Source organism: Lepidochelys kempii, chromosome 7, assembly GCF_965140265.1.
Source record: "Lepidochelys kempii isolate rLepKem1 chromosome 7, rLepKem1.hap2, whole genome shotgun sequence".
NCBI classification, from domain to species: Eukaryota; Metazoa; Chordata; order Testudines; family Cheloniidae; genus Lepidochelys; species Lepidochelys kempii.
Genome location: NC_133262.1, coordinates 94,602,155 through 94,630,040, shown reverse-complemented (window position 1 = coordinate 94,630,040; position 27,886 = coordinate 94,602,155). Strand labels below are relative to the sequence as shown.

The 27,886-nt window shown below is 41.3% G+C and overlaps 1 protein-coding gene and 1 long non-coding RNA gene across 10 annotated transcripts in view; one reads left to right on the top strand and one right to left on the bottom strand.

Annotated features, from left to right (window-relative positions):
- Positions 1 to 27,886, bottom strand: part of IDE (insulin degrading enzyme) — a 183,250-nt gene that overhangs the window by 4,618 nt on the left and 150,746 nt on the right. For all 9 annotated transcript variants that reach the window (XM_073353900.1, XM_073353894.1, XM_073353898.1 and 6 more), the window contains 7 exons: positions 26,358 to 26,478; positions 23,270 to 23,361; positions 19,557 to 19,668; positions 16,761 to 16,928; positions 13,853 to 14,125; positions 9,675 to 9,736; positions 109 to 181 (listed from right to left, as the gene is read on the bottom strand). In XM_073353900.1, coding sequence (XP_073210001.1) covers positions 109 to 181; positions 9,675 to 9,736; positions 13,853 to 14,125; positions 16,761 to 16,928; positions 19,557 to 19,668; positions 23,270 to 23,361; positions 26,358 to 26,478 — 901 coding nt within the window. The remainder of the gene's footprint in view (positions 1 to 108; positions 182 to 9,674; positions 9,737 to 13,852; positions 14,126 to 16,760; positions 16,929 to 19,556; positions 19,669 to 23,269; positions 23,362 to 26,357; positions 26,479 to 27,886) is intronic.
- On the top strand, positions 116 to 27,732 carry LOC140914910 (uncharacterized). The gene is made up of 3 exons (XR_012160031.1): positions 116 to 198; positions 3,947 to 4,050; positions 27,001 to 27,732. It is a non-coding gene; the product is annotated as an uncharacterized lncRNA (long non-coding RNA).

Sequence of the window (27,886 nt, the reverse complement as noted above, 5' to 3'; positions counted from 1 at the left end):
TTTGGTTTCATAGTGCATTGTACTTGTACTGCACAACACACTGCTGTATTGCACTTTGTCTGACTTGAACAGGAATAAATTTAAAAATCTATGCAATACAATACTTACAGGAATCCATTTCCCTTGAAAGGACGTGTACGGATACCTTGTGTCTCCTGGGAGCATCTACTGCCAACATCTCCTACAGAAAGCAGCAAGGTCAGTTATTCAACAACAGAATCTAAGTGACAGCTAGCTTCTATCAGGAAGGGGAGCCATATGTTGTCTACGTATTACAAGGGATGACAACCATTTAACGTGCAACTTTAGTGGTAATTAATGTTAGAGTCAAATTTTGATTCTCTAAACCCTTGTTGGGCACGTCCCTGGAAATTTAACCAAAGTTCCAGTCCTTCACAGCTCTTAATGATTTCAGAACTGAGCTGCATGAGAGATCCAGTCTTGTGAAGTTCAGAAGCCCCAAGGAACTAGGGGTGAAATGCTGGCTCCATGGAAATCAACGAGAATTTTGCCATTGATTTCTATGGAATCAGGATTACACACTAGATATTTGGTCCTACAGAGTTTCTACAGAGCTGTAACGGCAGAGCCCAGCAGCCTTGGGGAAGCACATCAACCCTGAGCACAGATGTCAAAGTCAGTTGGGCCATCTCACCTAACTATGTATATGTTTCTAGTGTCCCTTCCCGCATCCTGGGACAACTGAATATTGATGCACTGTGTATTAGTACAAACATTAAAATGGATAGAAAGAAATATACTCCAACTGGATGGAGTACTGGTACCTTGAACAACCATATAGGTTATCACTTATTAACCATCTGTTAAGGAAATCTCTTCTAGTAATTTTCAATTTGCGGCCTTTGATTTTTAATAGGTCTCTTTGTGTTTAACTAATTGATATATGTAGTGTAGTTGTAGCTGTGTTGGTCCCAGTATATTACCGAGACGAGGTGGGTGAGGGAATCTCTTTTATTGGACAAACTTCTGTTGATGAGAGAGACAAGCTTTCGAGCCACACAGAGCTCTTTGCCAGGTCTGGAAAAGAAACTTCCAGTCTCACAGCAAAATGTGAGGCGAAGAGATTGTTTAGCATAACTAGTTAACACACATTCTCAGGGACCATTCTACCACCACCTTCCCACTAAACTCTCTCTGGAACACTCCCACACTAGCATCAACTTCCTGGACATCACAATCGGCTTGAACAATGGAACCCTACAGACAACCATATACCAGAAACTCATGGATCACCACATCTACCTTCACAGATCCACTAACCATCCCAAACACACTAAGGCTTTGTCTACACCAGCACTTTTGTCGGCAAAACTTTTGTCAGTCAGGGGTGTGAAAAAACCACACCCCTGACTAACATAAGTTTCACCAACAAAGGCACCGATGTGGACAGTGCTATGTTGGCGGGAGACAGACTTTCGCTGACATAGCTACCACTACTTGTTGGGGGTAGTTACTTATGCCAGCAGGAGAGCTCTCTCCTGTCAGCATAAAGTAGCTACATAGGAGACCTTGTAATTGCACAGCTGCAGCGGTACAGCTGTGCTGCTGTAAGGACCATACTGTAGACATGGCCTAAGAAATGTGTTATCTACAGCCAGGCACTCATAGCACAGAATATGCACCTTAACAGACTTAAAACCATCTTCCCCAAACAAGGACACTCATCCAGAGAAATATATCACATCCTGGAATGGGCACCCAAATACCCAGAGAGCACCTGCTTCAATAAAGAAACAAAACCCTCTCTGACCGCACTACTCTAGTTGTCACCTACCCCCCACCCACCACTGGAACCCATATGAGGGATCAAACAAACAAACAACTACACCATATACTTGATGGGGACCATCTTAAAAAAAAAAAAAATCTTTCTTGAAGCCCCTCTTCTGGCCTTCAAACAACCCTCCCAACCTCTCCAAGCTCAGCATCAGAAGCAAGCTCCCCGCAGACCAGGACACAGCAACTCAAAGCAGCACCAGACCCTGCCAGAACAGATGCAAAACTTGAACACATCTCCACTGCTTACAATAACCAACACCTCCCACAATACACCTTTCAAGATCCATGAATCCTACATATGCCTATCACAACATGTAGTGTATCTCAACCAGTTCATTAAATGCTCCAATAACAATTGTGTAGGTGTAACCAGACAATTACTATTCTCTCGAATAAACTCACACAGGAAAATGATAAAAGACAAAAACACCGTATCACCTGTGCGTGAAACCTTTTTCACGAAGTTATCACTCTGTATCTGACCTATCAGTCCTCAACCTCAAAGGAAACCTGTACTAACACTTACAAAAGACAAGCTTGGGAGCTTAAATTCATCACTGTGCTAGACACCAAAAATCATGGACTGAGACACTGGGTTTAGGCTTATTACAACAATCTGTAACCCACTAACTCCTCTTTTTGTCCTATGACTGCAGAGGTATTGATGGGTCACTTACAGTATGTGTTAACTACTTACACTAAACAATCTGTTCCGCTTTTCATTTTGCTGCAAGGCTGGGAGTTCCTTTCCCAGATCTGACCAAGAGCTCTGTGTGGCTTGAAAGCTTGTCTCTCTCACCAACAGAAGTTGGTCCAATAAAAGATACCCCCTCACCCACCTTCTCTAACTAATTTATGTAATGACTATATAGGCGAGATAAATCATTAAAGAAAAATAACTTGATAAATAATTTGTTGTTTGAATCAGCCTATCAGCAAAAGACTAACACCATTAGTCAAATTATGATGGGAAATTCTGCCAATAGATGGGTCTTACAATTTGTCTAGCTCTCATAAGAGAGTCCATAGCAAAATTAAAATAAAAAGCACAAAAAGGGCAAATCTTTGCAAGCACACCGAGAACCACCCAACAATTTACTACTCTATAAGAAAACAAATTCAGCTCATTTAAAAAAAAAAAATGTATCTTCTACATGAACAGATCACATTTAAGCTGCATATGGGGATGAAAGGATACATACTTCAAACACACTAACATACATCATTGCAGTCTCATATCATTCTTAAAAGATCCGAATAAGTCTCTTCACTATTTTTTACTTCCATGCATTCTCAATAATCGACCTCTACATATCTACTGAAGAAGCATACCTCTGCCTGGTTAAAGGAAAATAATTATTTTTCCATCTGTGCTGGATGTGTTAGATTTTTAGTTGGTTTTGTGTGCGCATCTCAGCAGTCATTTAAGATCCATAACAGTTTCCCGAGTCCATGCACTGAATTAATTATTTATTTGGGAATAAAGTTATTTTACTGGGAACTATAACTATTCCTGATTGAATCTGGGGTAGGTCAATATTGATTGAAAGTCACTACTATCTGACAGTTGGTCAGTAGTATTTATGAAATTAAGTTGCCTGCTAGCAAAGAGGTGTCCACCTCACAAATGACAACCTGGCTGGCAGTCTCACCAAAGCCCAAGAATTAAATGGGCATAGCAATTACTGCTTATTTCCATAGAAGGCAACTGTAGCTAACAAAAGTTTTTCTGTGTGACCAGGGCCACTGGAAAACCACAGAGATATTAGCATATTCTGCTGAAACTTGACCTCAATCTCTCTGGAAAGTTTACTATATTTTTATATATAGTCTTTCTGGAACTTGGGGTAAATGGTCCACAGTGAGGGAAGATATGCTTGCACAGTGCTGGTTAGTAAACTGGCCATGCTGCTACCAGTTCCACAGAATATCTGGGAAACTGCAGAGTGAATCCTGCTGCAGCTAATTCTCTAGGACATCAAGTAGTTTGGGGATGGGGTGAATTGGACTTTATACCATTTCCTTCAGATCCACTGACCCTGGCAGAGGAATAGGCCCATGCTCTGTTGCTTAGAAATCTTCTATTTGTGCCATGGGTCAGGGAAGTCTGGTCAGAATTCTTACATGATTTCTGTATCCTTTCAAGAATATCTCAACTGCTTCTGAAGAAAAAATGGCAAACCGCATTTTCCAGTGGAGAACAGCAACATTTATAGGATATTGAAGATTTTCTACAGCATGAATTTCCAGGTAAAAAAAAAAAAAAAAAAAAAAAACAGGAACAAATGAACTCCCTAAGACTATCATTAGTGATAATGAAGGTAAGAGAATCTCAGATACATGAACAGATTTGTTGGTATCTATAATATTTTTCAAAGTGCTCCTTTCGCTGTCAGCTGCTCTGCAAGTAATAAAACTACATGAATATTTTGAAATATTGTGAAAAAGATGTGCAACCTATCTTTTGCAGCATAGAAAAACGGTTACTCACCCTCTTGTAACTGTTTTTCTTGGAGATGTATTGTTCATGTCCATTCCAATCAGGTGTGCATGCACCGTGTGCACAGTTGCCAGAAATTTTTCCCCAGCAGCTCCCATTGGGTCAGCTATGGAGCCCCGTGGAGCGGTGCCTTCATGGCGCTCAGGGACCCTGCCAACGTGGCCCCTCCTCAGTTCCTTCTTGCCGGCTTCTCTGACAGAGGGGTTGGAGGGTGGGTATAGGAATGGATGTGAACACCACATCTCGAAGAACAACAGTTACAAGAAGGTGAGTAACCGTTTTTTCTTCTTTGAGTGCTCGTTCATATCGATTCCAGTCAGGTGACTCCCAAGCTCTACCCTGGAGCTGGGGTCGGCATTAAGGAATCGCCGATTGGAGCACCGCTCAGCCGAAAGCTGCATCATCTCTAGCATGCTGTGAGATGGTATAGTGAGAGGTGAATGTATTCACCAAGTACCTGGCCTGCAGATTTCCAGTATCGGGACCTGGGCCAGAAACGCAGCTGACGAGGCCTGTGCTCTTGTGGAATGAGCCTTAAGAGGCGGGGCTGGGACATTGGTCAACAAATAACATGTGCAAACACAGGCCATGATCCAGGAAGATAATCTTTGAGATGAAACTGGAAGTCCTTTCATGCGGACTGCCACAAACAGCTGGTTCGACCTCCTGAACAGCTTTGTGGGCTCAATGTAGAATGCTAAATGTCCGCCAAACATCCAGTGAGTGCAGCCTTTGCTCTTGGATACTGTTGCGTGGCTTGGGAGAGAAGACAGGTAGAAAAATGTCTTGGCTAGTATGGAATTGTGACATTACCTTAGGGGAGAAAGGCCGGGTGAGATCTGAGTTGCATCTTGTCCTTGTGGAAGACCATGTAGGGTGGATCGGAGGTAAGGGCCTTTAACTCCGACACCCTCCTGGCTGATGTGATGGCGACCAGGAAGGCTAGCTTCCACGAAAGGTAGCGAAGTCAGCAAATAGCCAGCGGTTCGAATTGGGGTCCCATAATCTGGAGAGGACCAGGTTAAGGTCCCATGACGGAAGAGGCTGTCTAACCCAAGGATATAGCTGTTCCAGGCTCTTAAGGAAATGTCCTACCATAGGGTTAGCGTCCAGATGTGCCCGGATGGAAAGCCAAGATAGCAGCAAGGTGTACTTTGATGGATGATGCTGCCAGGCCTTGTTGGTTGAGATACAGAAGGTACTCCAGGATGAGTGATATAGACGCCTGAGTGGAGGAGTGTAATGTTGGGCACACCAGCAAATGAACCTCTTCCACTTGGCCAGATAAGTGGTTTTGGTAGATGGTTTTCTGCTGCTGAGCAGGACCTTTCTTAGTGGCTCCGAGCACAGGAGTGCCATTGGGTTTAGCCATGAAGCTTCCAAGCCATGAGATGGAGGGACTAGAAGTCCAGGTGGTACAGGCGACCGTGATCCTATGTGATCAGATCGGGGTAGAGTGGTAACACGATAGGAGTGTCCATTGACTGCTCCAGAAGCGTAGGTACCAGTGTTGGCGGGGCCATGCCGGGGCCAAAAAAATTACTTTTGCTCTGTCTCTATGGATTTTCAGCAGTACTCTGTACATGAATGGGAATGGCAGAAAGGCATATATGAGACGGTCTCCCCAGGGAAGCAGGAACGCATCCGAGATTGAACTCGGGCTGTGTTTCTGAAAGGAGCAGAACACTGGGCACCTCCTGTTGCTCTGGGTGGCAAACTGATCGACCTGGGGAAACCCGCACTTTTGGAAGATGGAATATATGATATCCAGACAGATGGCCCACTCGTGATTGCGAAACGATCTGCTGGTGGTCCGCTAGTTCGTTCTGCACACTTGGGAGATAGAACGCTTCCAGGTGAATCGAGTGGGCTATGCAGAACTCCCATAGCTGAAGGGTCTCCCAACATGGGGGCGAAGAGGGGAAGAGTGGACTCCACCTTGCTTGTTGATGTAAAACATGGCCGTAGTGTTGGTGGTCATTACCCGCACACACTGGTCTTGGAGCCGGGATAGGAAGGTTTGGCATGCTAGCTGTACTGCTCTGAGCTCTCTGACATTGATACGCAGGGACAGCTTGTCCTACGACCATAATCCTTGTGTCTGGAGCTCTCCCAGATGTGCCTCCCAACCCAGAACTGACGCGTCTGTTACGAGGGACAAGGAGGGCTGGGGGCTGTTGATGGGAACACCCTTGCAGATTGTGTGAGGGTTGAGCCACCATTGGAGGCACTTGAGTACTTGGTCTGTCACTCCCTGGGTGGTACACAGACGCGAGCCATGCTTGAAGTGGTCTGAGCCTCAGTCTGGCATGCCGGACCACCTAAGTGCAGGCTGCCATATGGCTGAGGAGACTCAGGTATCCCCTTGCGGTAGTGGTCAGGTACCAACTGAGGCTTTGGATAATGTCTGTCATGGTCTGAAATCAGGTGTCTGGCAGGAGCGCCCTTGCCTGCACCAAGTCCAGAACCACACTGATGAATTCTATTCTTTGAGTCGGTGAGTAGGTTGACTTGTTCACGTTGAGCAGGAGTCCCAGCCTCTCAAAAGTAGTTCTGACTAGTCAGACTTGAGACTTCACCTGCTCCCTGGTGTGCCTCCTGAGTAGCTAGTAGTCGAGGTAGGGATATACCTGCACCTTCCTCCTGCGGAGGAAGGCTGCTATGACCAACATACACTTGGTGAACACTCAGGGGCCTGTCGACAGACCGAAGGGGAGGACTGTGAACTGACAGTATTTGTGGCTGGCTACAAACCTCAGAAATCATCTGTGCGTGGGCCGAATAGCTATGTGAAAGTATGTGTCTTTCATGTCGAGGGTGGCATACCAGTCTCCTGGATCCAGGGAAGGAATAATAGTACTCAGAGAGAACATGCGGAACTTCAACTTCACCATGAACCTGGCCCAGAGTGGGTATAAGACCTGCTTTGCCTTGGGGATTAGGAAATACTCAGAGTAGAACCCCTTGCTCCTTAGCTCCTGAGGAACGTCCACCATTGCCCCTATGGCGAGGAGTGACTGCACCTCCTGGATAAGGAGTTGCTCGTGAGAAGGGTCCCTGAAGAGGGATGGGGAAGGGAGGGTGGGGAGGAGCAGAATTGGAGACAATATCCCACTTCTACCATGCGGAGAACCCAGTGGTCCGATGTTATTTGGGACCATGCACGGTAGAAGTGGGACAGACAATTCCGAAAGCAGGGCTGAGGATCTGGTATACAGTCTGGCACGTCATCCCCAGGCGCACCTTCAAAAGGCCTGCTTGGAGGCTGAGGAAGTGCGCGCTTGGCCCTGTGATGACGAGGGCTGGGACGGCTTATGCCTGCTGTTCCTACCTCGCATTCTAGAAAAGTCTTGCCTAGGGTGAGGTTGGTAGGGACATTGAGGGGATTCAGGCTTAAAAAGTGTTTTCGCTGAGCAGCTGGGGTATGCAACCCCAGCGATTTCATCGTCACCCTTGAATCCTTTAGGCTGTGTAGCCTGGAGTCTGTTTGCTCTGCGAATAATCCTGTCTCATCAAAGGACAGGTCCTGCAGAGTCTGTTGGACCTCTGGGGGTAGACTCGAAACTTGAAGCCATGAGGTCCTCCTCCGCCAAGTCACCAGCATCCAGTGTCTGCAAAGAGGTCTGTGCCACTGTCTTGCCCTCCTCCACAATGGCCCCAGACTTATCCCTGAACTCCAATGGTATTAGCTCCTTAAATTTGAGCATGGAGTTCCATGAGTTAAAATTTTATCTGCTCAGGACTGCCTGCTGATTAGCAATCCTGAGCTGTAAGCCTCCCGTGGAGTAGACTTTTCTACCAAAAAGGTCAAGGTTTTTTGTTTTTTTTTGTTTTTTTTTTTTTTTTTAAAAAAAGAGTCCTTGGACTTAGGCGGGGGTCCCTGCTGCCCCTGCCTTTCATGTTCATTAACTGCAGACACCGCCAAGAAGCAGGGCTGCGGGTAGGAGTATAGATACTCTTAACCCTTGGAGGGAATGAAGTATTTGCATTCTACTCCCCTGGCCGTCGGGGGGGATAGAGGCTGGGGTCTGCCACACAGTTTTGGTGTTGTTTTGAATGGTCCTAATGAGTGGCAGCGCCAATCAGGATGGACCTTTTAGGGCCAAAATGTCCACCACTGGATCCTCCTATTCCACCACCTCCTCGGCTTGTAAGCTCATGTTGCACGCCACCCCGCAGAATAGGTTCTGGTGGGCGTGACTATTTATGGGTGGTGGTCCTGAGACGAAAGTTCCTGCTACCATCACGTCTGGGGAAGAAGATGAGGATGCAGGTGAGGAACTAGGTCATCCTGGGCCTGTTGGTCCATGGGGACCTCCTGCTCGACCTGCTGTTCCAGGTTGGTGACCACCTGTTCCACCGTAAGGGTGGGAGTCTTTGCTGGTGAAAGTGCTGTAGACTGAATCCCTTCAGCACCTCTGGGCACAGGGCGGCTGGCCGAGGCCGTCGGCAGCCTGGGCTCCGATGCCACTGACCAGAAACCCTTGGACAAGGTGCCCTGGGACTGGTGATATGCCCAGGGGGTCCAAAAAAGCCATTGAGCTGGTCCTTGCCATTGGGACAGCCATGGTATTGTACCCACATCAGGCTGTTGATGCGTTGACCGGTGCCAGTTCTGATGTGAGTATCTAGACCCCACGTCTGATTCTGAGGATGGGGACCAGGATCTAGATAGCCATGGCAGTGCCGATCAGAGCTGGCCAGGTGAGCGGTGCCACGAGGAAGGGGAGTGGTGCTGAGGCCTCGATCTCTACTGAGGTGATTAGTGACGTGATGATGATCAGCACCGGGAGCTGGCCCTCCGACGACCCAGGGCCGAGACAACCGGTGCTGCGAGTGAGAGCGGCACTGGGACTCCGAGCGGCGCTGGGAATCAGGACAGTGCCCCCTTTCTGGGGCCGGGGATCAGTGACATGGCGACGCGGGCGTGCGCATAATTGTCAGCTTGCCACGGGAGAAAAATAGTTGGCAACTGTTGGCATTATTTTTGGCTTGCTGGGGGGAAATTTTCGGCAACTGTACATATGGCGTGTGCACACCTGATTGGAATTGACGTGAACAAGCACTCGAAGAAACAGGTTTACAATTTCCAATAGTGGATATATATATAGTGTTATTACAGATGTCATGCTAATGTGAGTTGGGGTGAGGAGCCATACTTCCATTAGGTATGCAAAGTCCCACAAAAATCATCAGGAGTTTATAGATAAATAGTTCCCCATTGACTCTGAACTGTAATATTAAGACATCTGGATCAATCATGTTACCTTTATAAGACAGGTATAAATGTACTAACTTGCAATTCACACAAGCATATTTTCTTTTAGTGCCTATGTTTCTTAGTGATAAAATTCTAAATATATGACTAACTTACCTTATAGAATTGTATGATATCATCCTTAGTCAGGGTCTTTAGAAACGCCACTTCAATGTTATCTGAACAACAAAATTTTAATTAAAACAAGTCGGCAAATAATAGCTAGTTATTATCATAGTATTTTTTCAAAGTACTTTTATTTCAAATTTAGACAGTGCAATTGACTGCAAATTATATGCTTTTCATTCTTAACTTACAAGCTACTATTTGAGTCTATGAAAAATAAATAGCAGTGGAAGCTTAAAATATTACACAAAATGAGCCCATTTGATTAAATGCGCTATACAGGACTAGAAAACAGCACACACTTTAAAATTAAAAAAAAAAAAAAAAGAGTGAAACAGATTCATAACAGATACTGAATTTATTGATGGCTTTTTATTCACATTTATTATACTTAGGGAACCTTTTATTTAGGAAACAGCAAGATGGCATGAGTTTTAAAATATACAATAGCGAAAGAAAATGTGCATGGTCTTTAGTGTGCAGTGTGGTCTAAAGTGAAAAGGAAGGCCTTAAAATTAGTTTGCAGACAAAGTGACTCAGTAGCTATCGTATTTTACTAAATATAGATACATTTAAATGTATGTAAGTCCATTATATAATGCCATTATAAAAGTAATTATTACAGAAACAGAGCCTACCATAAGGGCCAGCGTAAAAGAAAGAGCAACCTTCAAATAAGGAGACTTGTGGGGCAGGAGGATCCAGTTTAAGAATTAAAACATGCAGGGTGATAAATATGTGACTAGGAAGTCAGAGGTGGATTGGCATGGTGAGTTTTGAAAATCAGAATGAAATTTTTAATTGAATTCAGAGATGATGGGAAGTCAGTGAAATTGACTGAACAGATGTTGCCCTGGTAGGGATGGTCATAAGTAAACATGGGTGGGGAAAAAAGTTTGATAACAAAGATTATTCAGACTTCTAGCCTATAGAGGAAAGTTAAGTTTGAATCACGTGTAGTGAAAGAGTAAGAAACATGGACAGAGAGGACTTTTTTCCCCTTTGCATGAGTTGACTAACTTCTGTTTTTGTCAATTCTAGTTACACAAAAACCTTCTACTAAATTCTTCTCAATCAATGTAGGTAGATGGGAACTAAAAGGATCAGGGAACAAGTCAAGAGAAATAAAGAATTGGGTATCATCTGAATAGAAGAGATGATCACAGATCAGGTTACAGATAGCAATGAGTCATCCTGGAGAGAGAAGATATATGAACAAGAAGGCAAAGGATGGAGACATCTGGGGCACTAGAAAGCAGGACAGAGGAGATGAAAAAGCAGCAGAGAGTAGGAATTTTCACGCTGCTCCCTATACCTGGAATGACATCTCATTGCCAGTATACCAAGGGACCTCACTCCTTTCAAAAATGTTTTCTGAAAGCTGTACTGAGGCCAATGTATAGGGCACTACAGGAGGATACACAGTTAAAGTAGTTTCCAATAGGACACTGACTACCCCAACAAAGCTGAACTTGGTACTGGCACAGGACAGAATGTTGAATGGAAAGCAGTGGAGAAGGCTACAGTGGAAAAGGTGGCCACAAAATGTACAGACCGTGTTTCCCAGAACCTTATTAAACAAAGGAAGGTTGGAGACTGTACTTCTGAGCAGTAACGTTCAGACACACACCAAATATAAGGCAGAGTAGATCTGACCCTAAAACCTAAAATGGGACAACTCTTTTATTTGAGAAGAAAATACATGTTTTAACTGTCAAACTGATTTATCTTTCTTGTGATAAACTGTATTTTAAAATGTTTACTAAGTAAATAGTGAACAAAGCCAAAATCTAAACTAGAATATTCCATTCCTTTTCTTTTGCTCGTTACCTTTTGGGAGGAGTGGGAGAGAAACATGTTTTTTTATGGCAAAAACCAATTTAGCTTTCTCTGTTTCAAGATGTACTAACTAATAATACAAAAAAAAAAGAAAAGGAGTACTTGTGGCACCTTAGAGACTAACAAATTTATTTGAGCATAAGCTTTCGTGAGCTACAGCTCTGTAGCTCACGAAAGCTTATGCTCAAATAAATTTGTCAGTCTCTAAGGTGCCACAAGTACTCCTTTTCTTTTTGCGAATACAGACTAACACAGCTATTCTGAAACCTAATAATACAAAATGATAATCCTATCTAGCTCAGAATATTTCAGATAAAGATTAAGAACTTGCTGGTGAAAAGAAAAAAAGGTTTAAAAGGATGAGCTAGAAGATAAAATGTTTCAATATTGATATAAATTATTTTTAATTAATTTTCAGTGAGAATGAGTTGGTCAAACTGGACAGTCTCTATGTAAAAGAATAAATGGACACAAATCAGACTTCAAGAATTATAACATTCAAAAACCAGTTGGAGAACACTTCAATCTCTCTGGTCACTTGATTACAGACCTAAAAGTGGCAATACTTCAACAAAAAAAACTTCAAAACAAAACAGACTCCAACGAGAGACTGCTGAATTGGAATTAATTTGCAAACTGGATACAATTAACTTAGGCTTGAATAGAGACTGGGAGTGGATGGGTCATTACACAAAGTAAAACTATTTCCCCATGTTTATCCCCCCCCCCCACTGTTCCTGGGACGTTCTTGTCAACTGCTGGAAATGGCCCACCTTGATTATCACTACAAAAGGTCCCCCTCCCCGCCCTTCTACTGGTAATAGCTCACCTTACGTGATCACTCTGGTTACAGTGTGTATGGTAACACCCATTGTTTCATGATCTCTATGTATATAAATCTCCCCACTGTATTTTCCACAGTATGCATCCGATGAAGTGAGCTGCAGCTCACGAAAGCTTCTGCTCAAATAAATTGGTTAGTCTCTAAGGTGCCACAAGTCCTCCTTTTCTTTTTGCAGACTAACTTAACAGACTAACACGGCTGCTACTCTGAAACCCGGGGGGAATACTATTATTCTCATCCTAAACACCTCTCCATTAATGTTTGTAATATTTAGAATATAAGATTAAATCTTAGAGTGACATCTCGACCTGCTCAGAACAGAGACCGACAACATCATGGCTCAGACACAAGCTGTGGCCTACTCTAGTGCTCCCACTGTTGCTAGCACTAGTGGAGCTGCACTGGTAGCAGAAAGAGTGGGAAATTTTAGCAGGGAAAAAGCCTATTATAGAGACTAAGAATGTATGCATTGTCGTGAGGACTGTGCAAGGTAAATATGACTGCTCTTAACACAGGCACTAGGTGCACATGTAGTACAATCTTTAAAAACACATACAAAAGAATTCAGGCTGACACAATGTCAATAAATAAAGCCTCCTATCATATATCCCACCCTTTACCACCCTTGGCCTACTGTAGTGGTTCATGGAACTCTGCAAAAAAAGAGCTGAAGATCAGTAAATGTGGGCTCTGGTCAACCAAGGAGGAGAGTAAATTTCAGAGCATAGGGTCTTTCACTGTGAATGTCCCCTGACAAATACTGCAAACTCAGGTATCCTAGTGGATATCTCCCAGGGTAGAAAGAAAGGACTAAAAGCACTCACACCACAAAGAAATGCATAAAATTATGTGCACAGAAGGCAAAAGATTAGGTCCCTAATAAATTCACTCCTATTCAGTGCAGCTGTAGTTGTAGCCAATTTGCAATCAAATGTTACTTTTAGAAACAAGTGATGCAGAACTTTTTAAAGATACTTGCTTATCTGGGCCTACAGTGTTAATATCAGTGCAAAACCTGTAAGTTTTCCAGTTGTAAGAGAAGTGTTACCTGCTCTCAGCTCTCTCCTTTATATAGTTGCATTCATTAATAGCCTGAACTGTCCTAATTAAACTGTTAAACATTTTAAGTGGAGTCCCCTGTGGGGTTTATAATATATTGGGTGAAATAGTGCCCCTGTTAAAGTCAATAGGCGTTTTCCCATTGACTTCAGTGAGGCCAGAATTTCACCCATTATCTTTACTGAAAATGCAAAGTATATTTGACTCCTCTTTTTTTTCTTGCCTTTCAAGTTATCTATTGTGTCCCTGAGAGATTCCTGCAGAATATTTGTGTAAATTTCTGTGACAAGTGGATAAGAGAAATGCAAGAATTTTCAGTTATTAAATTGTTTTATATTTAAATACAAGTGGAACTAATAGTATGTTTCAGCACTTCAGCCCTCAATTCCACATTTTCACCTGATAAACAATTTTCTGTTTTTCTTACCTCTGTCAAAGTTATACTGCTGGGAAATTATTTCTCCCCAGTATTTAGCACACTCTGCAGACAACTTCTTTGGTTTGTCTAGACGACGAATTGCTAAAGCTTGGATATGTTTCTGGAAGGCCTCCTCTGACATGTCTTCAATGCACTTCTCCATAGTTTTTAGGAAAGCTTCAACCCTGCTTTCTAAGTAGTGCGGTTGTTTTTCTGACTGAATAATAAATCGCAGTCCTTGTATGCCATTAGCCCGTCGCGGACCACTGAACACAATGTAACCTTGACAAAAAAGAAAAAATTGCAACTGGTTAACTACATCTATATCTATGTCCAGTAAAAAAGTTTCAATTTGCCTTCTCTTCAGTGAATTCTGGCTATTAACAATGTATGATACAGTGACCTTCTGTTCCTTATTTGTCAACAGGAAATACACCCTACCCCATATTTTAGCATGTTATTCGAAGTGTCACACACTAGAAATGAATGTATGATTTTACATTGTGTGTGATTCCATGAATAAAACATTGCAGTGTTCAAAAAATATAAGCTACATCTTGTATTTTTCAAAGTTTTCTTTTATTTCCCAAAATAGATGTGGTTGCCCTAGAGAGGAGAAAAAAAAAAGAATGAAGAAAGGTTGTTTGTCATTAATAGTTTCTGATACCCAGATAATAAGTGTTATTAGGTTGAGCATTCAGAATAATTACTTAGATCTACTATTTATATCGAGTATCAGAGGGGTAGCCATGTTTGCCGCTTTTACAGATCCAGACTAAGAGTCCTGTGGCACTTTATAGACTAACAGGCATATTGGAGCATAAGCTTTCATGGATGAATACCCAGCATCCGATGAAGTGGGTATTCATCCACGAAAGCTTATGCTCCAATACATCTGTTAGTCTATAAGGTGCCACAGGACTCTCTGTCTATTTTATATCTAGTTACTACTTCTCAGTTTTATAAACTTTCATTACACACACATGCACACACACAGCAGTGGAACAGTCTCATTTTGAAGTAATTTTTTCCATGTTAAACATTCACCACTGAGGTTTGGTACAACTGTGGGCAATTTACACATAGCAATGCACAGAAATGATTTTGGAATTCATTCTACCGACTATAAAAATGAATTTTACTAAATGGTCCTATTCATTGTCCATTACTATAGCCATGTTATGGTTAACATTCCAGCAGTTGTTTCCTCTATAAAGCTGTACTACTCTCTCAGTGTATTATATACTGAAAAATATCCTATGGTTTAAAACTTTAAGATTCTCAGGACAGAAGGAGGACAGTGATCCTTGTTGAAATCCATACGAAAAGGGAAATTCTTAGTAAAATGATCAAATCTCCAACACTGGGTTAATACCTCTATTACACACAATGGGCCCTATCTGTAACATTATGCAGCTGTACAGAGCTGTGCCTAGATACTAGAAACGTGATCCCTTAACTGTTCATGTCCATGTTTACATAGGTTTAAGTTAGAACCCTATTGGTCTTTTATTACCTTTTTTCTCTCTCCAAATTAATATTCATTTTGGAAGATCTCTTTTCCAAGTTGATAACTTACATCATAATATAATATTGGATGGATGTGGGATTTACTCAAAGTCTTTACTCAGCCTAGCAGGGCATTTTGTGCTCGGTATTCTCCATTTTCATGCAACCCCCCTCCCCGCCCCCCCCCCCCACCCCATACTGCTTACATTGTGGGTCACTTGTACTTCAAACATAGCATTAGTTTACCTAAGAATAGGATCCTTCATAATGAAAAAGTTCTATCCACATAATAGTTTTTATTGTTGTCATTACAGTAGCACGCAAAATGTACTATGTGCTGTACTAAGGAGGATATGGATATAGTTCATGCTCCAAAGAATTATATGTAGGCTTTAAGCTAAAAGTGATTCTTTAAGGTATGATTTGTGGCCTGGCATGCCATCTAAAAAAGGTTTCAGAGGAACAGCCGTGTTAGTCTGTATTCGCAAAAAGAAAAGGAGTACTTGTGGCACCTTAGAGACTAACCAATTTATTTGAGCATGAGCTTTCGTGAGCTACAGCTCACTTCATCAGATGTTGTTCATCTAAAAAAGACCATTCTATGTGTACTGTGTGTTGTGGAAGAAAGGGCAATGACAGCTTTGTGAAAGGAAGAGTGGTTTTACTATTGTAAACACCAGGCCTACCAGAGAGGCAAGTTTAATGAATGCAATTTAAGGAACTCAGCTAGGAGACCGTGAGGCTTCATTTTTTTCATTTTGTTGCAATTTGATAATTTAAACTCTCTCGTCTGGTAGTCTCTCTGCCTAATCTAATAGCAGCCACTGGATAAATCACGGGCAAACAGTGGCTCTGTCTCTGACGTGGGAGAGGAATCCGAGAGTTGTAGAGGCACTGGTGAAAAATTTCATTTGAATTAGCTCTGATACATGTGCAGTCACATCCTTACTAACCATGAGTCATACCTATGGCTTTGTAAGCATTATTGCTTACCACTTCTCATAAAGGCTTTTTAGTCCTTAGTGTCACCGATTCTCAGTACTGCTCAGTTTTCTTCTGACAGTCATCTAGCTTTGGGAAGCTGATCTAATAATTCCATCCTCTCCTGTCATTCAGAGCTTTAGATGAGGTGACTTCCATATAACCATTAGACACCATTTTTTTCTGGAGTGAGGCAGTCTTCAAATATTTCAGTCTTGATCTTAAAATCTATGCTTGCTTCATCTCAGTTTACCTTTGTGAACTGTATATTCTTCGGGATCTCCATTAGTTAAAACAACATTTATTTACCAAATGTCCTTTAAATGGCATTCAGGGAGAAGGGTAGCAGCAGAGCTATAGAAAGTCTATCGTCATACTTATCCTTATTTATTACTGAGATATGGAGGATAACTCTGGGAAAACTCACCTAACTGTTCCTTGGTACGCAGAGTGTTGAAGCAAGGCTCTGATATAATTTGACAGAAGAGCTCCAAAAACATATTCTCAGAGGTACTCTGCATATCTGTTTGGTAATATATTTCTATGCCACAGTTGTTATGAACTTCATTCCTCTGTTGATAGACAAACCAACCTCCTAAAAGATAAAGTTAAAGTAATTAGAGAGAGAGAGAGAGAGAGAGAGAGAACCTCACACACACACACACACACACACACACACTCCCCCCTTCCCAAATAGAGTCCAAGGAGAAAAAACAAACAGTCTACCTGCAGATAGACTCTGATTACAAGAAAAAGACGCAAAGCAGATCTTCTATTAATAATCAGGCAACCTGTTTACTAACCTGTGGGAGAAAGATTTTTACAGTATGTTCACAAGGTTAACAAATCCTAGCCTGGCGAGTCAAATGGGTAAGTGAATTCCAAAAGCCAAGGGTCGTCACAGAGAACACCATGCCGATGCCTCCTCTCTTATAACGATCTCAAATGACTCTGCTGATTTCCCACTGATTAGACTTGGAGACTGCTGCACCCATCTAATCCCTACCTAGGGGTGGTCCCTATGGATCAGGGTTGAGGTGCATTTGTGTGGTTGGAGGGGAAGGTTGCACTGCCTCTCCCATGCTTTATTTGTTCTGTAAACAGAGGACTTCAATTTCTACAACAGTCAATCCAACAGATTTATAAAGCATTAAAATTAATTCAATGAGTAATACCAATAGCTTCTTTGGTACATGGCATTTCCTCTAGGCTAATGATCAGCTAGAGATTATGGCCTTTGGCTGTATATTAGCTATCTATTTGTACATATTCTCGGGAATTGTCTTCAATCTCTGTAGTAATTATTGCTTAAATCTTGACTCTTTGGCAGTGCAAAAAAATTTGGGTACTATAAATAAATTCTGTAAAATCACCCTAGGTTAAAAAATAATCAGCTGTTAGACATGGCAAGAAGTTATTTGGATAGAAATTACACTTTACTCAATGAAGCAAAGGCAGCACATCACTGAGTATACAAATGCAAAAAACTAAAGTCGCTCTCAAGGAGCTCTGGTCATTCAATGTGTACACTAATACCTCATACAGAATGAGGCAGGGTTCTCACTTTGACTGTGTAGAATGAGGGAGGGCTCACATTATATTTCACATGCACCTACACACAAAACATAAAATTTGAGTCGACTACCATATGCATGCATGGGCAAAGCCAGAAGAATGTTGGCACATCTTTGACATGGGTACTTTGTCCCTGCCAAATTTCAAAGTTCCACACCAAGATGCTAGAGCTATTGAGAGAAAGAAAAAGCAAAAAGCGAAAGAAAAAACTGCACAGCAGTGTTGGTCCCAATGTGAATAACGGCACCAGAGTGCCCCACTGTTCTGATGCCAAGGGTGGTGAAAGCTGCCAGGGAAGCATATGCGGCACAACTGCAGCAGTGCAGAGGAGGTTCCTGGTACTGGGGTCCCCCCATACCAATTCTGATACCAGCTCTATCCCTACTACTGGAAGGGGAGTGCTGAGATGTGGTGCCAACAGGCACGAGGTTCAGTGGCTCGCTCCATTGGACAGGCTATAGATGGCACAGCCCTGGAAAAATCCTAGACCAATGGCGAGGTCGGGATAAACACAGTCTGTACTGGTATTTCTCTCATCGGTAACAGACTCAACGGATGCCCGGTGGTGGTTTCTGACCTACCCACTCAGTACAGGGGAAGGGTCACAGGCACCCATGCCTGCCTTCCTGCCCACTGCCACCGGCTCCATGTCAGTCTACACTCTTCCTGAAGGAGGCAGAAGAGTTACCCCGAGAACTAGAGTGGTCATGGCTGGTCTTATGTGACATTTCTTTGGCACAGTTGACAGGTAACAGCTTCTCCACCTCTTCAGAGAGGCACCTACTCCCGCACGGGAAGCGGTCACAGTCTCGGAGCCTGATGAAGGCCTCTGTACCGGATCAGGCTGCATGGCCTGCTCGAGGTGAAAGTCCCAGGCCACCTGAGTCCTTTTATTGAACAATCTGCAGATCAAACAATGCTCTTTAAGGTGGTCCTTGCCAAGACAGAGCAGGCACCGCGTGTGGGGATCGTTGTTAGAGATCACTCCCCCACACGAAGGACAGTGTTTAAATCCTGGTGAGGGTATCAACAGGGAAAAAAACCTACTAAAAAGTTAACACTAACTATATACAATAAAAAACTACACTAAATCTGATTGCGAGGATGTAAGGTTATACCACACAGAGCTCCCACTCCAGCCATGGGCGGTAAGAAGGAACTGGGGGGTGGGAAGGGGTCAGGGTGGGGCCACCACCATGAGTGCTGCCCCTCTACGGGTATGGCTAGGCAAAACCTCTGGCTCCAGCGCACTAAGCATGCACACCCCTAATGGAATACAGGTCTGCGTCCACTTGAAGAACAGTTTTTACTTTAATGTTATTTTGCTTCAAACTGCTGTGCAAGCCACATGTCTGTATTCATCCTTCACATCAACACTCTAATATATTAAGCAGCTAAATACTATTTTATAGTTCTACAAAACAGTTACTGAGCATAACAGAAAGATTAATGTTACAGACCTACATATACGACTTTTCATATAATGATATTTCCCATTTAATTCTGCAAGATTTACAGCGCAAAATCATTTGAAGTTGATTTTTAGACAAACTACAGGTAATATTCACTTCAAAGGTCATTAGAAGACACCAGGAAACAGCTTTAAATTACCTCCTTTATTACATATTAAAAAAATGATTTAACTTACTGTCAGGCAGCTGCACTTCTCTGTATCTTACTAGCTGACTGGGAAGGAGGGGCTTTGTATGCGCATGCTCAATAAGAGTGTCCTCAACCATTTGCATAATTCCTAATGCAGCCTGGAAAAGAAGACATTAGTTACAGGTTTTTTATTTATTCCTTGACAATCCTAAATCTGGCAGCACACTGAAAGACCACAGTTATTCTTGGTGAGATGCAAAATCAGGACTGGAATGGTTAATTTAAAACTAAGTATAAGAAAGTGAAAAATAAAGTGGAAATAAGTGAGATTATTTTCCCTACATTAGATTATTTATTAATTTTATAATAACCCGGTACTACTGGTGAACACCTTCAGTTACATTAATCTTTACACATTTAGCTAAACATTTTGGACCTATTCTTAATATGCTCTCACTTTCTTACCCTTGAAGTATTTATCTATGCAAACTTGAAAACTGCATACAAACTAACCAATTTATATATACAAATGACATTTTGCTAGCTGTTAATTTGGTTTCTCCAAGTATTTCTATACCAGCACAGCTATTCACCCCATTTTGTTGCATTGGTGGAGTTAGGACTGTTGGGATCAAGGTAGTCCCTTTTATATGGGGATAAAAATCACAAGATTTTTTTTTCCTGTCTCCATCTGCTGGTAAGGCGCCTAGGAAAAATAATTTTGTCCAGCAGCCATTGACAACTGATAACTCAGTCTCCGCAAGTGAAATGTACTTACTGTCTGATTAACAAGGTGCGGGCCTGACTTTAGGGCTGGAATTTTCAAAAAAGTCAAATGGAATCAGGCTCTAACTCCTAGTAAAAATAAATGGGAACCGAGTTCCTAACTCCCTTAGGTGAATCGCTTCCTAAAATCCTAAATATTTCCTTTAGGGAGGGACAACACAAAGTTTCAAAAGTAAACTAGAGCATCTTGAGTAAAAAATATTAGGACAACCATATTTTCTTATTCTTCAAATCTGAGATCCAGGTTTCCCTGGGAAAAGTCAACTAAAATTTTCTTCTCCTAGCCTGGCAGGCTATGCTGGCATACAGAGATGCTACAGAAAGCAGTTTTTAGACCCTAATTCAACAAAGCATTTAAACATGAGTAATCCTGCCCCTATTTGTCAAAGCACTTAAGCACAAGCTTCAGTCTCACGGAAGTCAATGGAATTTAAAGCAGGTAGTGTACTGTATAGGGATGGGATGACTGACATGCTTAAAGTCCTTGCTGAGTTAGTGCCTTGGTGCCCACAAACACATCACACATAATTAAGTGAAAAAAGAAAAGAGAAGACCTTGTATGTACAGGCATGTGGCAGGGTAGCAGACCAGCTCTGTTACCATTTTTAATTGCTAACTATAAACTTCATTTGTTCTTTCAGAAACTTCATCAGATTTTTTTTTAAATACACTACAATATACAACATACAAACATCAATACACGACAATTAATATGGCAGGAAATGCTGAAGTAACATAGTTTGGATGCAATGTTGGTCATAGTTCTAAAGACAGGGAGTAAAATTTATAAAAGTGCCTAATCAACTTTCCATGAGACTTAGACTCCTAAGTTCCTTAGTCAGTTCTGAAAAAGAACCTTAGAATCTTAAGTCACTTGGGTACTGCTGAAAATTTTACCCAGAGGCTCCAATATGTGAATATACCCACAGATGTAGACTACAATGCTGTGCTTTAGTTATTAAATGTGGATGTTAAATAATATTTTAATTGAATAGGAGATCTTAAAATAGTTATTTTAAAATGATAAAAATTCAGATTTTCTTTTACTGCCTTAAATATAATTAGCTTTTTATAAATACACAATACAGTGTTTATTCCTAAGCCGTTCTAAAGTTATAGCCATTTTCAGTAAATCTACAGTTTCAACCTAAACAGCATCAAATACATAGGATATTTGAAGTTAAGGTGGTTTTATGAAAAGTTGGTCTTTAAAAAAAGAAAAGAAAAGGAGGGATTTCAGTAAATTACATTAAAAACTACACGTCAATGAAAAAAGTCTTTAAAACCTGACTGTGATGCTGGGGTGGGGGTGGGGTATGCGGTGTGTGTGAACAATATGTATGCCAACATTTTTTAGAAGTCTGGCCTCACGCAGATGTGTAACTTCAAACAGCTTGATTGTTAAGTGCCATGGATTACATGTTGAAAAGTATAGCAACTTATTACAAAATCTGCTTCAAAATTCTACGCAGAAGCCCAAACCTCTTACTCTGTTTCTGTTATGTAAACTCATAACACAAAAATGGTCTCTTGCAGAAAACCTGCAAAAGATCTGTAAATTTATGAAGGGAAAAAAAAGGGGGGGAAAGGGATTAGGGAAATATAGGAAATTTCAAGGTAAAGCCAAAATAATATAATATATATTCTACTCTAGAAAACAACAAATTACCATAGAATATGTATAACACGTTGGTGTCACTGTGAGCACTATTTGCCTACTATTAGCAGAAATCAACACCCTACTGTGGCAAACTACAAACATCAGAATAGAAGTCTAAGCATACAGGTAGATTGCAAGGAGCTCAGAAGAAGCTTGCGGTTCATTTCTGATCACCATGGTCTCCAAATTCATAGATGCACCATACATATATGCAGTGATATATATTTTTCTCTCTCCAATAGCCACCCACATGACTGCTTCCAGAAAACAACTTTTTCTCATGATTGGTTCGCATAATACATGCCAGCACAACACAGGGCTCAGTCCTGAGTAATTCTGTGGTGCTTTATAGAGGAATTTAATCACACCTTGTTCAGATATAGAGGGGGTTAGGAGGAAGATGGGATTAGTCTTTAGTTTACATTTCCAGACAAAAAATGTAAAAAAATTGAAACACAACTTTCCTGGAGCTCTTATTTAAAGCTCCAACTTTCTATATCCTATCCTTCTGGCTCTTTCCCTCTTTCGCTCACTGCTGCTGGCCACTTTCCTCTCCGTGCACTCACTGCTGACCTGAAGGGTTTTAAGATAGTCTGGTACTAGTGCACTTTCACTAGACTAGTACAGAAGCACTTCTGTCATGATACTATTGGGAATGCTGCTATATCAGCCCCAAGGGAATAGATGCAGCCATTTTAATATTTTAACTCTCTCACAAAGGTATTGTCACATCCAGTATTTGTAAATGAACTCAGATCTTTGGATAAAGGTGATACAGACATGCAACTCATTACAGGTTTAATGAAGGACACATTAAACAGTTTGTGCCTCTTACTAGCAGTACCCTCTTACTCGCACAAGGAAAAGGAACTAGAAGTCTGATTTATGGACCTACACACCTTAGCCTTGTACTAGATGCTTCACTTTGAAGGATTCTGATTTTTTTAACCTTTGCTAGTCAGCTCAGTCCCATGTCTGAAGCTTGTAAATGGAAAACCAGGATCTGTAGCAGTTACTTTTGCAGTCTAATTATTTACTGTAATGACATGCAATGCAGACTTTAAAATATTTAGATCATAAGCTGTTTTCTATTACAGTAAATCTCAAACACCAGCGTTCAAAGGGACATTGAGCCTGACAGAGCAGAAAAAACGTCATCATGATATACTTGCTGTAAAACAGCTAAAAATTAAGTGAAGACTATGAAATCATATTTGGCAAAAATTGTTTTAAAATTTGGGAAGATTAAATAAACCATTGGTTTTAAATCCTGTTTTTAATACACACTGTTTCTATTAAAGAAAATATCAGACCTGTTTTGTTATATTGCCATGGAGAAGAGCCTCGATGTGTAACCGTGACAACAGTTGAGATATAAAGGCCTTGAGGCGGAGAAGAGTGACATCTAGAATAGATAAACAGATAGTTAAATCAATCACATGATTTTTTTACATTAGAGGGAATTGACCTCATCAGCAGATAGGATGTGTTTCTTGGAGAAAAGGGAAAATCACAATCATCAAAAGCTTTGGATTTTCCCTTAAAAATTCATTGTTGGAAAATTTCCAGGTTTAAATATCAGCACTCATTGCATAGTTTGCTTTGCTTAGAATTCACATAGCATCTGACCCAGATTCCATTAAGAAAAACAACATCCCTGCTCTCCAATCATGCTGAACACACATTCACTCTCCAGAGAAAACAGTTACCATCATTTAGGTCGGGCTGAGAGATAAAGCTGTAGCTATTAACTACATAAAGAACATGTGGCTTATCCTTCTGGAAGTTACAGTACATTACTATCTAGACTAAATAATTTCTGAACTCAAATTTCATCGTCTGATGGTAATTAGCAATAAATCATACACAAAAAATTATTAATTTACAATATATATACCTGTACTTACGTACGTACACACACACACACCTGATTTTCATATTTTAAACACTTTTACAATCAGTATTACTCTTGTCCATAAAGCAAAATACAATTTACATATTAGAATCAATAGGCAGAATCAGCAGACTAAGACAGTCCCTTGGTAACGGCACAGACTTTGGAGCCAGGAGACCTGGGGTCCAATCACTGGCTCTGCCATAGCCTCCCTGTGTGACCTAGGAAAAGTCCCTTATTCTCTCTGTGCCTCATTTTCTTATCTGTAAAATGGGGATAATCACACTTTCCTATCTCAAAGGTGTGTTCTGAGGATAAATACATTAAAGACTGTGAGGCTCTGAGTTACTATTGTAATGGGGGGGTATACAAGTAGCTAAGATAGGTAGATATTTTTATCCTAAAAATATCAATACTTTTTCCAATAATTTTTCCTCTTACTTCAACCCCGACGAACGCCCTCCCAAAAAACACACACCATTTCCACTTCTTTCCTCACCCCACATCAATTATTAGTTGCTCTCACTTCTTTAGTCATAGCTTATATTTAAACTGTCTCCTGGAAAAGGCCAGGGGTCTCTTATTGTTTGTGTAATTAGTCTCTTAATTCTGACTTAAGAAACATTTGTCAGCAGTACATAGGGCTGGGGTCATCTGGTAGTGGTGGTGAGGATGATGGTAGTAAAAAAATCAAACCAAAAAATCATTGTCCCTCAAGCAGAACTTTAATGTTGCAAGACAATTAGACTTTAACCTCTTTGAATAGCAATTCAGTGTTAAATTGCCATGTTAAATACACTCAGTATTAAACTTTAAGTAGATTACATTAAGGGACAGAAGTCAGTAAATAAAAAAGGATCTGCAATTCCTAGGAAGAGGAAGGGAATACCCTTTATCGGGCTGACCCTGCTCTCGCTGAAATTAATGCTAGTTTTGCCACTGACTTCGGTAGGGCCCATTGATAGTCACCTTACTTAACACTGTACAGACAACAGAACAAAACATTTAGGGCCCAGACCCAAAGCTACTCTGTACAGTCGGCCCATGCACTAGTATAAAGTCTAGGGTTGCCAACCTCCAAGATTGGCCTGGAGTCTCCAGGAATTAAAGATTAATCTTACATTAAAGATTATGTCATGTGGTGAAACCTCCAGGAATAAATCCAACCAAAATCGGCAACCCTAAAGCCCCCTATAGCGTGTACAGAGGACTGCTTGCATGGAGCAGCTTCAGGATCAGAACCTTAATAGTGGAATGCAACAATATAAAGTATAGTCAGTTTCTGACCATACTGGATTTTTTCTTTCCCTCTAAAAACATTATTTTTCATTGGCATCTTTTAGAGTTCAATACATCAACCAAGAATGATGAAATAACTATCCTGCAGCACTATGCAGAAGCCAATCAGAATCAGGGCCTCACTGTACAAATACAGAGGTATTCCCAAGAGTTCCTGTTGGAAAAGATTTATACATTTTTTAAAAAAATTTTGTTGCTGATATTTTTCTGGTAAAAGCTTTTTCTTGCAATAATTAAAAGGTATACAGTGCCCAGTATATTTTAAGCCTGCCTCAGTAGCAAGTGTACAAGACGTGCACACTCACCTCTATAAATATCTCACTGAGGGAAACATGGTGAGGGAAGGGTAAATTCACATCTTTGCTCATGATGGCATTCAGCTGAAAGCAGTATTTGGTAGGGCTGGTTTAATAGGGTGGTAAGATGTCTGAAAATTAGAAGATGGGAAGCAGCTACAAAGATAAAAATAGAGGAGCAAATCCAGCCCACTTCACTAATATGAGCCGTCCCACAAAAGTCAAAACTTGCATGAGAAAGGCAAGCTAGATTTGGCCCTAATTTACATCTTCTGGAAGATTTGCTAGGGGTGGTCTAAGGAGATATTCACCATCTTCTTTCTGCAGATTGCTCCAACAGCACCCCATTCTCATGTCAGGCCAGAGTGGGGTACTACATGTAAAATTCACTAGCCTCTGCTAAAATTATAGATACATCCTCAGATTATTTTGAAGTTGTTGGTAACTTTTATATTTTAAATTACGCTCCCCAGTGAATATAGCAAGGGATCTGTTCTTCATTAAGGACTGTTTGCATGAAAAGTTTGTAGGCTTTTTTCCAAATATTTTTGAGACAGTGGTCATCAAAAAGTAAATACATAATTTAAAAAAAAATCTTAATTCCCAAACTGGGTTTTCCTTACATTAACTAATAACTAAAAAAATTAAAGTTTCTCAAACTTTAAAAACACTATGAAGCAACTGCTGTACAAACATTGCAAAATATGGTTCAGAGTTCAAAATATGTAGCTCCATTAATGTTGATTAAGTAATTACTTGTGAGGACAACAGACTATGTTCCCATTCAAAACCGGAAACTCCTAACTTTACTGAAACAATACAAAGCTCAGGATTCTGAACATGATCAAAGTCAAAATAGGCTAAAATAGTGAATACGGTAAAAGAAAAAGTTACAAATTAGGGGGAACTCACCATCTAGAGCTTCTTTTAATTCATCTTTGGTCCAAGCAACTTCTGTCATCAACAGTCGGAGGTAATACATAGCATGCTGGTGAGGCTGTTCAGCTCGAAAGTTGTTAAGTGATCGCATGTACTAAGAAGGTTGAAATAGAACATTCAATAATTACAAAACTCAGCTTCTGAATATAACGACAACATCACCCCTGAGCTACTTGGCTTTGTAAACAACCCAAAACCCCACATTCCAGATGCCAGCAACATTCTTACTATTCTACACTTGTGCTTTCTTGAGTAGCGTAATAATTGGATTGAACTATGCTCATGATGATGTAGCTTTGCTTACATGATGAAGAAGCTAGGAACTAAGCTAGTTTCAATTTTGACAAAAAACATTTATTCTCAGAGTGCAATTTTCCATTAATTCATTATGACAGATAACTCCAAACCAATATTTTCAATCATTCTAGTCAAGGCCTATATATTCTGTGGCAACTATTACCAAATTCATTGCTAGCTGCAAACTATAACTAATTGTCCAGTGCCCTAGTCTCACACTGTCAGACAGAGGCAGGGACAGCTACATACAAAAAGAACAAGAAAAGAATCTATTTTTGTGAGCAAGGAGCAGGGCTGTGACAACTGTTATTTTGCTCAGTTTGCATCCAGGCAAAACAAACACAGCCATCTCCTCGAACAGAAAGAATGGAAAGAACAAGCTAACAGTCTTGGCAACGTGGGATCTACTGGGTCCATACAGCCACAGGTAAGCATATCCTCCATTTCACAAGAGAAAGTCAGCTGTTTTTCAGAGGCCAGTGGGTAGGTGGGAAATGCAACCTCTATGACCATAAGGTGAGAGGGCTTTGTCTGGACTGACAGGAAAAAAGGGGAAGTGTCTCCTTTAAGAGTCCCTCTCTTGGGAATTGGGAAGGGGTGGCAGGCATCACCTAAGCCTGCAGGCAGGTGAGTAGGACTTAGGTAACCCACTGTCCCCCTGCACATCTGGAGAGAGTATATAAATCCTACTCCCTCCAGCCTGAGCCCCCTCCTAACCCAGGATTAGTTTAGGACTGGATTTTTCGCTCAGTTATGGGCATTGTACAAATTGCCTCATTTATAATTAGGAATGACTTACACCCCACCATGGCTAATCTGGCAGTAAGGGGGAGTGTGCATGTGTGTGTGTGATTTTTTTTCCCTTCACCATAGCAGCTCAGGGACCTAATAGAGTAGATCAGGAGGTAAGGTTCAAGATGTCACAATTTAGCAAGTGCCAACAAGTGTATGCTGCTACTCATTCCATAGGGGTCCAGTTCTGTGTAAAACTGGAAGTGGATTTAGGGGAAGGCATCCCCTAAAGAAAAGGGGGAATAAGCTTAGGGCTCCAAGTGTCTGCTGCAGCAAAGAGACAACCCCCTTTCCCCAGCCCCTTAACCTTCATATAAGGGAAGGGTGGGGGTTCCCAGCAGTAGACTGGAATCAGCTTTGGAGGGCTGATGGCACCACATCCCTTGCATTTTGTCTTTCTTTCTGTGTTTCTG